This window comes from Muntiacus reevesi, chromosome 3 (assembly GCF_963930625.1).
Source record: "Muntiacus reevesi chromosome 3, mMunRee1.1, whole genome shotgun sequence".
NCBI lineage: Eukaryota > Metazoa > Chordata > Mammalia > Artiodactyla > Cervidae > Muntiacus > Muntiacus reevesi.
In genome coordinates, this window is record NC_089251.1 from 11,931,665 (window position 1) to 11,944,134 (window position 12,470).

Here is a 12,470-nt window from a genome sequence, read left to right on the forward strand (position 1 = left end):
CTCTTTTTACAGACGGAAAAACTGAGGTCACGGGGAATTCCCTGGTGATACAGTGTTTAAGACTCGGTGCTTCTAATGTGGGGGAACTAAGATCCCACATGCCTCGTGGCACAGCCAAAAAATTAAAATTAATTAAAGAAAAAAAAAATTAGGTCAAAAAGGGTTCAATCCACCACCCAAGAGCACAGAGTTAGCAAATAAAGGATCGGCTCGTGCTCTGCCCGCTCCCCTGATGTGCCCAGGTAACTAAGGCAGGAAATCCAGACACAGGATGGGCAAGGCCCACGTGGGCGTCCCCCTTGGTCTTGTTTGCATCTCCCTCTAAACCGAGAGCTTCTTTACCTCGGTCACCACATGACACGAGGCATAGAATTGGTGCTTGGAAATCACTGTGAATGAAAAAATCATCCTAACAGCGGATACTTGTAAACTGCCCACTAGACACCAGGTGCTATGTCACCACAAGTCTTTGAGGTGGGTATTAGTATTACCCCCATTTCACAGATGAGGAAACTGAGACGCAGCTGGTAAGTAGGGAAGCAGTGATTTACCAGGCAATAAGCAAGTGCATAAATTAATGAAGTAATTGATGAATAAATGATTGAGTTAGGATGGGTGAATGCAGCAGAGAAAAGGTGAGTAAGTATGTTAAGTTTATTTTTGTTTTTGTTTTTTGTGTGTGTGGCATGTGAGATCTATGAATAGTTCCCTGACCAGGGATGGTCAGGCCCCCTGCATTGGGAGCTCTGAGTCTTAGCTAGTGGACTGCCAGGGAAATCCCAAGTAAGGAGGTTTTGAAGGAGAGAAACAGCAGCAAAGCTGAGAGGTTGGTCTTGCAGAGTGGAGAGGTGGAGGCCATCACTACTGTTCCACCTCTGGCTCCCAGGAAAAGGCCCTTTCCCCTCTCTCAGAGAGGTTTGAATCCTTTCCAGGCTGTTGCCCAGCAACGGTACTATCATTCCCCACCACCACCACCCCATCCCACTCCAGAGCTGGAGGTGAGGCCTGGCCGGTGGGGTCCCTGGTTGGGGGCGAAGAAGCTCAGAGGTCAGAAGGGTGGCCTGGATGGGCTCCTAGACGGGGAGAAGAGCCCCGAGTCTGTAGGGAAGGGGCTGTTTGGGCCAACCTTTACTCTGAGGGCACCTGCCCGGCACAGGGCAGGAGCAGATGCCCATGACTGCTCATGGCAATGACCACGAGGCTGGGAGTTGGACGTCCTGATTGGAGGAGATCTTGGATGACTCACTGTCCTTCCTGAGCCTACTTCCTCACCGGCAGCATGGGGACGCGGTGCCCAGTCCTCGGGGACGGTGCGAAGACAGGATGGGACCATGAGAAAGCTTTGCACTGGGGGGTGCAGGCTGTTTTTATAAGCAAGGCGTGTGTAAACTCTTCAGAGGGGAAAGAACACTGGGGCAAAGAACTCTCAGAGCTTCTCCAAGAGAGAAGGGGATTCTCTGCGGGGCGCCTGGAGGACTCCTGGAAGAGGGGGACCCTGAAGGACTTCTCCAAGTGGAGGTGTGGGTCGGGAGGAGGAATCCCTGGCTGGGGAGGGGGGCGGGGGAACAGCCCAAGCAAAGGCCTGGGGGCACGAGACTGGAGCGCATTCAGTGGTAACAGCTACTGTGCGTTCGGGCTTGCCTTTAGTCCTCACAGCAGCTCCAGAGGCTGGAATCACTGCTGCCATTTCCCAGGACAGGAAATTTGTCCCAGAGAGGGAGAGGCACTTGCTCCCGGTGGCACAGATGGGGAGAGGCAGGGCGGTCCAGTGTGCTTTCTCCTGCTTTGTGCGTGTCCAGGGAAGCAAGCCGCTCAGGGGGGTGGAGCAGAGAGGGCAAAGGGAGAGAAATGCCCTGAGGCCCGGGGCCTCCTCCCGCCACAGGGAAGGGGCAGGGCGCTGAGGACCCAGTGACGGTTTCTGAGCTGGAGAGCTCTGACCCAGGCTGGGCCCTCAGGTGCCCAGGTGCTGTCCCGGCCGTCTGGCTTCGCCTCCTATACCTCCACCCTCTGCATCCATCCACCCCCGCCATTTCTCAGCCACGTTGAGAAGCCATGTGAGACGGAGGAGAATGTAAAAATATATATGCAACCGAAAAAACAACAACGAGCTGACAGAACATATAGCTATAAATACCCTGACGCGCTCGGAGACGTTCCCGCATCCTGCTTCCTGCTGCCTGAGGCGCGGGGGCATGGATGTGGCAGGTGGGGTGGGACAGCCAAGTGTGGACCTACTCTGTGCCAAGCGCCTCGCAGGCAGCACATCTCTGGATCTTTGCAAAAACGCTCCCGGAGAATCACCACCGTCATGCGGGCTTCTTTGGCTCCCAGATAAGGAAGCCGTAGCACAGAGAAGTCGGTCTAGCCAGGGTCACACAGCAGGGGACCTTGGGAAGCAGTAGAGCTGGGATTCCAGCGGGGCCAGCTTTCTGAAGAAGAGAGAGCCGGCTTCAGGCTCTGCCTCCTGAGATCCTCCCCCACGGGCAGGGAAAGCATCAAGCTTCCAGGAACTCCTCTGCTTACACACCTTCCAGGGCTCCCCAGTGCCCTCCAGATTAAGACCTAATTCAAGGCTGTCACAGCCCTGTGCTGTGGTCTCTGCCCACTCCCAGAGCCCACCTCCTGCCACGGCCCCGGATTTCTGAGTCCCAGCCAGGCCTGCTCTCAGGACCCCTCGAGGGCCCAGCACAGCCGGTCGTGTCACCTGTCCCCTGAAGTCACATCTGCCTACACCCGGGCCTCAGCTCAAGTGCTGCCTCCTCCCGGGCTCCCCCACGGTCAGATCCTCCCGCGCTTTCTCTGTGATCGGGGCAGTCGCTACTGGTGATGGGCCGCAGCTGTGAGGGCCGGGAGAGGGGAAGGCAGGGCCTGCCATCCGCGCTCCTCTCTGACGGCCCTGCAGCTGCTGGAGAGCCTGGGGGTGGTGTCGTGAAATGGGATTGAAGGGGAGCTGGCCTTGGACTCCGGGAGGAGGAGAAGGAAAGAAAACAAAGGAAGAAGAAAGACAAAAGGGACTCCTGGGGCCTTCAGGAGGAGAAGAGCCGAGAAGAACTGGAGATAAGCTGGCTCTGGCTCTTGGACCTTCATCATGTCTCGGATCAGCTTTCCACGAGGTGTTGGAGCCTGTCTGCACCTCTGGCTGATGTCAGCATAAAGGTAAGGCTGCCAATGGGGTTATTTGTTCTTTTTCAGACTTTCCCTATAGACCAGTGCTGCACAAGAAGAACATAATACAAGCCACTTAAGTAATTTTTAATTTTAATTTTCTAGTAGCTACTTAAAAAAAAAAAAAAAAAGAAGCAGTGGAAGTTAATTTTAGTGTTTTATTTCATCCAGTGTATGTTAGTTTCTCAGTTGTGCCTGACTCTTTGCAACCCCAGGGACCGTAGCCCGCCAGGCTCCTCTGTCCATGGGATTTTCCAGGCAAGGATACTGGAGTGAGTTGCCCGTCCCTCCTCCAGACGATCTTCCCAACCCGGGGCTGAACCTGGATCTCCTGCATTGCAGGCAGATGCTTTACCTTCTGAGCCACCAGGGAAGCCCATTTCACCCAAATGTTTCTACACGTAATCAATACAACAACTGAGATTTTTTTTAAACTTTTTTGTCCTACTAAATCTCCAAAACCCAGTGTGTCTTTTACAGTTTGGACAGGCTGCGTTTCAAGTACATAACAGAACACGTGTGGCTACTGTGTTGGACAGCCCGGTTCTAGACTGTAAACTCCATGAGAATCGGCGCCGTGACTGTACCCACCACTGTCGTTTCCAGGGTCTGGCGTGTAATGGAGAACGTTTGTCGAATGACTAGCTAACTGACTAGCTGAATGAATGAATGAACAAATGTCTGAGGCCTTGTTAGATCAAAAGCCAGTTGTCCTCTTGGGTCATGGAAGAGCGTAGAAATAAATTCTAGTCTCACCTCTGCATCCTGTGCGCTTCATGACCACAAACGAGTCTCTCACCTGTTAGGCCTTAGTTTTCCCGTCTGTACAGTGGGTTGGGATTGGACTATGTGATTTCCCCCCCGCCCAGGCTCTCAGTAAGGTTTCTCCAGGGGAGCCTACTCTCTTCTCTGCAGCTCCCTTCCCTGAGTCAGGCCCCCAGAGAAGTTTCCTGTCCCTCACCCTGCCCTCCCTCCTTCTGTCTGTGAGGCAGGAGGTCTCCGGGTAACCTTCTGTTCAGAGCAGAGCGGAACCCTAGGGGGAGAGACCGAGGCAGGGCTCCTGCCACATGGTGGCCACACAGTGAGCAGGGCAGAGCTGGGCCTTTGTTTTCCTCATCTGAAAAATGGGTGCAAAACCTGCCTTCATCCCATCAAACTGCAGTGCCTCAAATCCAGGCTGTGCTATGCTGTGACCTTGGTCAAAGCACTTTACCTCACTGCCCTCAGCATCCTCATTTGTAAACTTGGATGATAAAAATACCAGCTCCGCCAGGCTGTTGTGCCCACGGAGCCTATTAACACAAACAAACCTTGCATACAGCTGCCAGGCACACTCTAAGTGCTGTACAAGGAATAGATATTATTAACCTTCACCATGGAGCTAATTCTGCAGTTCAGATGCGGCGAGGGGTGTGACCAGGGTTTGCAAACTAGAAAGTTCCCCCTGGAGAGGCAAGCATTTTTGGACTGCAGAGGACAGCGCAAACGATAAAACATGTTGTGACTTGCAGAGCGTTTTGTAAATGTTGCCACATCAAGGAGGCAGTTGTGGATTAGCTTTTTATAATCCAAAAAGCACTTCAGCGTCATAAACCACTTTAGGGGCCATAGAGCTCTTTGCAAGGGCTTTCTAGACTGTGGAGTGCTGTGAAGTCTGAGACGAGTGGCCTTTCAGAGACATGGGCAAGACGCAGGGTGGGAGTGTGTAAAGAGCAGCTAGAAGCAGAGGAGAAAAACAGCAGTTCATTTCCCCTGTCCCTGTTCAGAGAAACCCTAGCGTATCTGCGGATTCCTGCAATTCTGTTCTCAGGCCAGGGAGGCCTCTCGGCATCGCTGACTCAGCCGGACAGGAGGAGCTCGGCAGGAGTCAGCCCCGTCTTCTTTGTGATTCTGCCTTGTCTCTTTCCTTTTTTCTATCGCAAAGGCAATGGACCTGACACCCTTTAAGGATTTCCCTGGGGGTGACCAGGGAGATGCTCGCTGACCTTGCCGTGAGGCCCAGACTTGTGGGAACCCCGCTTCCTCAGCTGCGCGGCTCTGATCACCCTGCCCCTGAGCTGAGCCCAGCCTCTCCCCCTCCTGCCCCACCTTCTTCTCTTCCTTTCCTTCCTGCTCAGAAGGAAGACACCAGCGTGGCCTTCCGCCTCCTCTAGTAGTGTTAGTCACTCCGTCGTGTCAGGACCCTGCGATCCCACGAACTGTAGCTCGCCAGGCTCCTCTGTCCATGGGATTCTCCAGGCAAGAGTACTGGAGTGGATTGCCATTCCCTTCTGGAGTATGATTCATTTTTCTGAACAAAGCCAGAAAATCCCCAGCAATTGTGAATGCAGGTTTTCTTGCCCGGTGGCTTGCACTGGTCCATGTTTGGTCACTGTTGTGCCCCAGCACCCAGTCCCGTGTGTGTTGAGTGAATGAATGAGTGAGTGGTGGGCTGCTGAGTCAGGGGGAGGAGAAAAGCTGCCGTGTGCTTGTCCAGTGCCCGCAGTCCTTGGAGGTCAGGTCTATGACAAGGGAACTCATTCAGGAAGAGGCTGAAGCTGGTGTGTGTCCATTTAAGATGTGGAAACAATCCCCCCACCAATACATCCTTGGTATCCTCGAGGGTCATAGCAATATTGGCACTTGGGGTCCTCCTTTAGGGTCTGACATGTCCCCATTAGCCACTGCCTCTTCCCAGGGGCACCAGGGATGACAGAATAACAGGACTGTGACCCGCTGCACAGCAGAAAGCTTTTAACACCAGGGCCACTTGGTCCTTGCTCCTCTTCTGCGAAGATGTGATCTGACGTGGGGCCTAATGGTTGATTTCTTTGAAATCCTAGTTGATTCAAATAGACATCATTGAGACAGAGATAGAGGGTGAATTTGCAGAGCAAATGGGTCTGTGAGTGCCAGTGGGGTTTCCACAAGGGTCCCTCCATGAATCAGGCAGTCTGGGGGCTGGGGTCCAGGCTGGATGGTGCAGAGGAAGTTATGTGGGCCTTAGAGTCATTGGGGGCCTGGGTTCGAATTCCCAGTTCTGCTTCATTCCTGCTCTGTGGCCTTGGGCAAGTCACTGCACCCGTCTAGGCTTGCTTCCCTCCTCCATTAACTGGCAATCAGAATTCCTCACAGGCTATGGGATCAATCAGTAAGAAGGTGTCATCTCTAATTCCCTGGCACGGGGCCTAGCTTAGAGTCAGTGCTCCACGAACAGTGGCTCTCTTGGCTTCCTGAACTAACTTTGGGGTGGGAAGGGAGGACAAGGTGGCCCCCACACTGCCCTAAGTATTTTTACTTTTTACTTATTTTTTATTAATTGAGAGGAACACCGGACTGTGAGAGAGGATGCGTGGCCTTGTCCTGGTTCTGACCCATCATGCTGTGTGACTCTGGCCAAGTCTCTCAACCTCTCTGAGCCTCAGTTTCCTCATCTGTAATCAGAGATCCAGTGGTGCGTACATCTCATCTCAACTCTGTTCAGTGACATCACACTGGCCCGTCACACTGGGACTATTTACATCAGGGAAATTGGCAACCATTACGAATCAGGACTCCGCTGCCACCACCCCCAGCGGTCAGTTTATCAGCAGAACAGTGGGACTCAAATAACAATAGCTTCCACCATAGCTGCTGGGAGATTCTGAGAGCTAGTGTCTGTTAAGCCCTTAACGCAGCACCTGGGACTTAGCACAGCACCTGGGCACTGATACATGTCAGTTAAACGTACTTGACATTTATCAGCCAACCTTTTGCCTCTGCCTAGTAGAAGGTAATCACATCTGTCACCTCATTCAGCTTTAACAACCCTAGGAAATTTCTGTGTGTGTGCTAAGTTGCTTCAGGCATCTCTGGCTCTTTGGAACACTTTGGACTATAGTCCACCAGGCTCCTCTGTCCGTGGGATTCTCCAGGCAAGAGTACTGGAGTGGGTTGCCATGCCCTTCTCCAGGGGATCTTTCTGACCCAGGGGTTCAATCCATGTCTCTTACATCTCCTGCATTGGCAAGCAGGTTTATTCCCACTAGTGACACCTGGGAAGTCCCAGGAAATTTCTGGAGAAGGAAATAAAGGCTCAGACAGGCTCGCTGACTTTTTCTCTTTTTACTTATTTTTAATTAATTTTTGTTGGAGCGTAGTTGCTCTACACTGTTGTGTTTGCTTCTACTGCACAGCAAAGTGAACCAGCTATAAAGCTTGCTGACTTTAAACACAGTTAAATCTTCCAGGCCAACTTTGTGCTACATTTATTCTTATATATCCACCTCATTTAAGCCTCACAACCCCCTTTTTCTCATGACAGTTGAGGAATCAAAGGCCCAGGATGGGCAAATGACCTGCCCAAGGTCACACAGTGAGCCCGAGGCCTGGGTGTCTGTCTTGAACCCTCATGTGCTGGCTTCCCTCCCCACCAAACCCCACTGCATGCCCTACTGGACGAAGGCGCGCTTTGCTGATACAATCTCTCTGGCTCTTTCCAGCTCTGACATCCTCGGTATTTAAATCAGCACATGAATATTTCACGAGCATCCCCGGCGCAAATAACCCCCTGCCTGGTTATGTCAGGTTTGGGGCCGCAGCCGTGAGGCCCAGGTGCTTCTGCTCTTTGCGAGACAGGCAATTCCGCGAGGCCTCCGAGCCGCAGCCAAGGAATCGATAGCCTTTAAATAAGTAATTAGAGGCACTGAAGACGGCGGCACATCCAGGAGCGAGCAGGGGAATATAAACTCCTTAAGTCTCTCAGGCTCACTGGGGAGGGTCAGTTCTGGTTCTTGGTCGAGAAACGTGACGGGGCCTGGATGGCGGGTGAGGATGGGGAAGTGCAGGGAAGGCTAGGCTGGAGACAATGGGAGTTGGCATTTATTGAGCTCTTCCCGTGCGTCAGCCTTTGCCTCATTAATAGCCTGCCCAGTGTTCTGCTAAAGACAGTGAAACTCAGAGAGGGTGAGCCAGTGGCCCCGGGCCACACAGCTACGAGATGGCAGAGGTCACAGGCCTGCCTGACCTCAGAGCAGGTTTTCTCAACCTAGCTGCTATTGACATTTGGGGGCTGGGTAATTCTTTGTTGGAGGTGGAGACAGTCCGGGGCCTTGTAGGATGTTTAGCAGCCATGACCTCTGTCCTCTGGATAGACAGAGGAAGGTAGTCCATCCTCCCACTTGTGACAACCAAGAATGTCTTCAGACATTGCCAGATGTCCCGTGGGGGTCCCCACCCAGCAGCGAGTCTCTGTGCACTTTCCTTCTCCTTCTTTCTGCTTCTGGTGGCTTTTTGTGATAAGGATCAGCATCTTTCTCCCAACCTAGAGAGGTGGCCGTGGAGCCAGAACTGGCTAGGTGAGACATCAACTTGTTTACGGCTGGCTGTGTGACCTTGGACAAGTTCTCAACCTCTCTGTACCCCAGTGTCCCTATCTATACAATGCCCCCTGCCGAAACTGTGTCATGAGGTTTAAATGAGTTTGTACTATGTGCACATAAAGCAGCGCCTGGTGGATAAGTGTGAGCTTTGAGACGAAGTACCAGCCCAAGACCGCAGCCTCACTGGTACCGTTCTCCCCGTAAAAAGGGGAGAAGCAGGAGCCATCAAAGACACCATCTTTCACAGCATCTGCTGTTGTTCCCTCTCTGCTGCAACCCCCCACCCACCCCACCCCCTCCCCCAGCCCCGGAGGAGTCCGAGAAAACAGCCAACACGGATGGCTGTTTAGTCCCACAGGGTCACAAGGTTATAAGAACAAAAGCTGCCGCTTCCTCTCTCCCTGCAGTGCTGTCTGTGCATGGACACTATCTGATGAGAGTGTAGTTCTTTTTATGACCCAGGAAGGTATAAAAATACAGATAAACAAGTGCATATTATCACTGGCATTGGTCGTTGCGTGCTACTGGTCTACAGGGTGGGTTTTGTTACAGTTATGTCTGTTAGAAACGAGGTTCCAGGATGCTGTCCTCATCTGGGTCTTGAGAAAAACACTGTCACGAAACCATTCCTGGGCCTCCTTACAATGCAGGTGTGTATGTGTGTGCGTGTGTGCGTGCAACTGTGCAGTTAAAATTCTGCCTTGTCCCAGAAGGAAAGGTCCCTCCCTAGAGATTACCCGGCCCAGGCTCTCGTCTAGTCAAGGAATGTTTGTGTGTATGTGACTTCTTTGCTAACTGGCGTAGAGTTGATTTACAGGGTTGTGTTTGTTGCAGGTATATAGGCTAGTGACTCAGTTATGCATATAGATAGATATTCATTCTTTTTCAGATTTGTTTCCCATATAGGTTTTTACAGAATATTTATTGGGTAGAGTTCCTGGGCTATACAGTAGGTCCTTGTTGGTAGTCAAGGACTCTGAGGCCCAGGACAGGCCAGTGCTTCGTCCACGATCGGGGAGCAGCTTGGCTCAGCGGTCGTCTTCTGAGCGCGTCAGTGAAGCCCCACTGCTGCAGAGCCGGGCCCCAATCTCACAGGGGAGCTGTCTTTCCAGCTCACAGGGCAGATGTGGTGGGTGATGGGTGGATGGGCCTTCCATGCGGTGATTCAGGGACCCAGGCTCCCTCCTCCTTGTGGCTACGCCCTCCTCGAGAGCCTCAGAATCATCTGCTTTTGGCTGACTGGGAGAACATTTGGAGGCTTGCAGGGTTTTATGGATTTTTATAAAAAGTTTTGGGCTTCCCAGCGATTGGGCTCAGTGATTAAGAATCTACCTGACAGTGCAGGAGATGTGGGTTTGATCCCTGAGTCAGGAAGACCCCCTGGAGAAGGAAATGGCAACCCACTCCAGTATTCTTGCCTGGGAAATCCCATGGACAGAGGAGCCTGACAGTCTGCAGTCTATGGGGTCACAAAAGGGTTGAACAGAACCTAGCGAGTAAATAACAACATGGGCCTAGAAGTGGACCTGGCCACTTCTGTCCATGTTCCATCAGTTGATCCAAGGTCATATTCAATACTTAACTGCAAGGAAGTTTGGGAAGTGTAGCCCGGCTGTGTGCCCAGGAGGAAGAAGAGACAGGTGGGTGAACAGCTGGCCGGGTCTAGGCTGAAAGCTGCGTGGGCAGAGAGCATTGAAACGGAGATGCAGGTCACCCATGCCCTCAGTTTGAGGTTCTGAGTAAGAGTTCATCTTTTTTGTTATTATTTATTTGGCTGCAATGGGTCTTAGTTGGGGCATGCAGGATCTTCAATCCTCAGTTGCAGAATGTGGGATCTAGTTCCCTGACCAGGGATTGATCCCACGCCCCCTGCATTGGGAACTCAGAATCTTAATCACTGGACCACCAGGGAAGCCCCAAGATCACATCTTTTTGAGCCTTGTCCATTGATCACTGGATGCCTGTGTCTTCTCTCTTGAGAGACCACCCCCGCCCATGATCAGTCTGAGACTCCCAGGGTCCTGGCTAACTCATTCCAGGAGTCAGCAGCCCTTGTCTCTAAAGGGTTGCAGAGAACAAACGGGGAAACGGGGCTCATTTCCTGAAAGGCCCTGTTCTCTGTGTCAGGCCGGCAGTGTTTCCTTTTCCAGGGAGGCGAGAGCCTCTCTCCCCAGGGTTCCATGTCACCCCACAGCACCCCAGGCCCAGGCTCTCAACAGAACAGCACTGAGAAGACGACCCAGTGTGTCAGTTCTCACACGTGCGTGCGCACACACGCACACACCCCCTTCAGAACCGGCCGTAGCAGAAGTTTGTCGCTGTGGTTACCGAGTATCTGTCTGAGGGATCCCCAGATGGTGAGAGGACCGCCACCAGCACACGCGCTGATGGGACATGTATGCTGCAGCTAGAATGTGGACTGCTGCTGCCTCGCCACTTCAGTCATGTCCAATTCTGTGCGACCCTATGGGCTGCAGCCCCCCAGGTTCCTCTGTCCACGGGCTTCTCCAGGCAGGAGTAGTAGAATGAGTTGCCATTCCCTTCTCCAGGGGATCTTCCCAACCCAGGGATTGAATCCGGGTCTCCTGAACTGCAAGCAGATTCTTTACCACTGAGCCACCAAGGAAGCCCTAAAGTGTGGACACACCCTCCCGGGTCTGGGAATTGTTGGAGTGGCACAAAGGCCCAGAGTCAGGTGGACCTTTAAAGGCCGCTGCCGCAGAATGGCATCATCTCCAGGTGCCAGCAGGAGCCGGGCAACCAGCTGGCAAGCGGCACACTCCAGCGTGGCACCCTGGCTGGGCCCTGGCTGGGCCGGCACTCTCCGGTTCCCGTCAAACCTGTTTATCCAGTCCCCCATCGATCGTGTGCCCCACCTGACACTTTGCCAAACACCTCCTGTACATTAACCAGAGTCAGCCTCCACTGACGGGGCTGCCAAGAACCCTGCCTGCTGTGCCTGGTCATTGACCCCCTCCCTCCAAGGATCTCCTTGGTTGCCAGCTTCCTTCAGGGCCATTTCAGGCCCCAGGCAGGTCTAACAGCCTCCATCCTCAAGGGAAAGGCCAGGTTTCCCATCTCTCCCCTCCAGGAGATTTCAGAGCAAATTTCCAATGTCTTTTCACACTCCTTCAATAGTTAAGTTCCTCAAGGATCAGCATAATTGGTATTCTTTGTAATCCCATGTATTTCTACTTGTGCATCTAAAACCATTATCCTGAGAAGAGGCCCACACTCTTCCCTGGATGCCAGGGTGAGGACCCTCTGAACTGTAGCCCCCAGACTGCTGGCACCAGTATTCCTTCGTCTACAACACAGGTCTCCTTCGCCTTAGGAGACCCCTACTGGTTTGAGGACCGTCCCATCCTCCCTGCAGTTCCTACTGGAAGAAGGTCCTTACTTCTTCCAGGGCTGAGCTCCTCTCTCCACTCTATAGAGCCAGGCAGTCCCTAGAGGGAGGTCATAGTCACATGACTCACTCTCTAATATCAGCTCATTGATTAAGGAGGCAAGAACTCCTGATCCAAACCTGGCCAACCAGTTCCTTCTCCGCAGTTGTCTTTTTAAAACTAGAACTGGGGGAAACAGTTACAGCCCCCCTGGTATTTTCCACAAAGTGAGGGGAGGCAATTTGAGTAGGAAAGGAAGCTGAAGAGACAGAGACAGAAAGCGGAAGGGAGGAAAATGGGCTGGGGCGGGGGAAGGGGAGGGAGCCGGCAGCATCCTGACCCCTGGCCCAGCTGCGGCCCTGCCCAGTAGCAATCTGGTTATCCATTGTCTCCTTGAGCTTCCCCCCCTTTTTTTTTTTCACTTCAGCTGGTTGGAAATGGAGTTTGTTACCATTTGTCTTGTTCCCACTGAACCTCCAGCATCCTCACAGTGCCTGGTGCATAGTAGGTGTGCAGTCAACACCTGTCAATGAATCAATGAACAACCACGCACATGCAAAAGAAGAAAGAAACTCCA

At 52.7% G+C, this 12,470-nt stretch overlaps 1 protein-coding gene across 1 annotated transcript in view; it reads right to left on the bottom strand.

Moving 5' to 3' along the window:
* Nucleotides 1-11,364, bottom strand: part of CRB2 (crumbs cell polarity complex component 2) — a 46,754-nt gene extending 35,390 nt beyond the window's left edge. Inside the window, exon 1 of the mRNA XM_065928740.1 lies at nucleotides 11,184-11,364. Coding sequence (XP_065784812.1) covers nucleotides 11,184-11,364 — 181 coding nt within the window. The remainder of the gene's footprint in view (nucleotides 1-11,183) is intronic.
* Nucleotides 11,365-12,470: the final 1,106 nt, after the last annotated feature.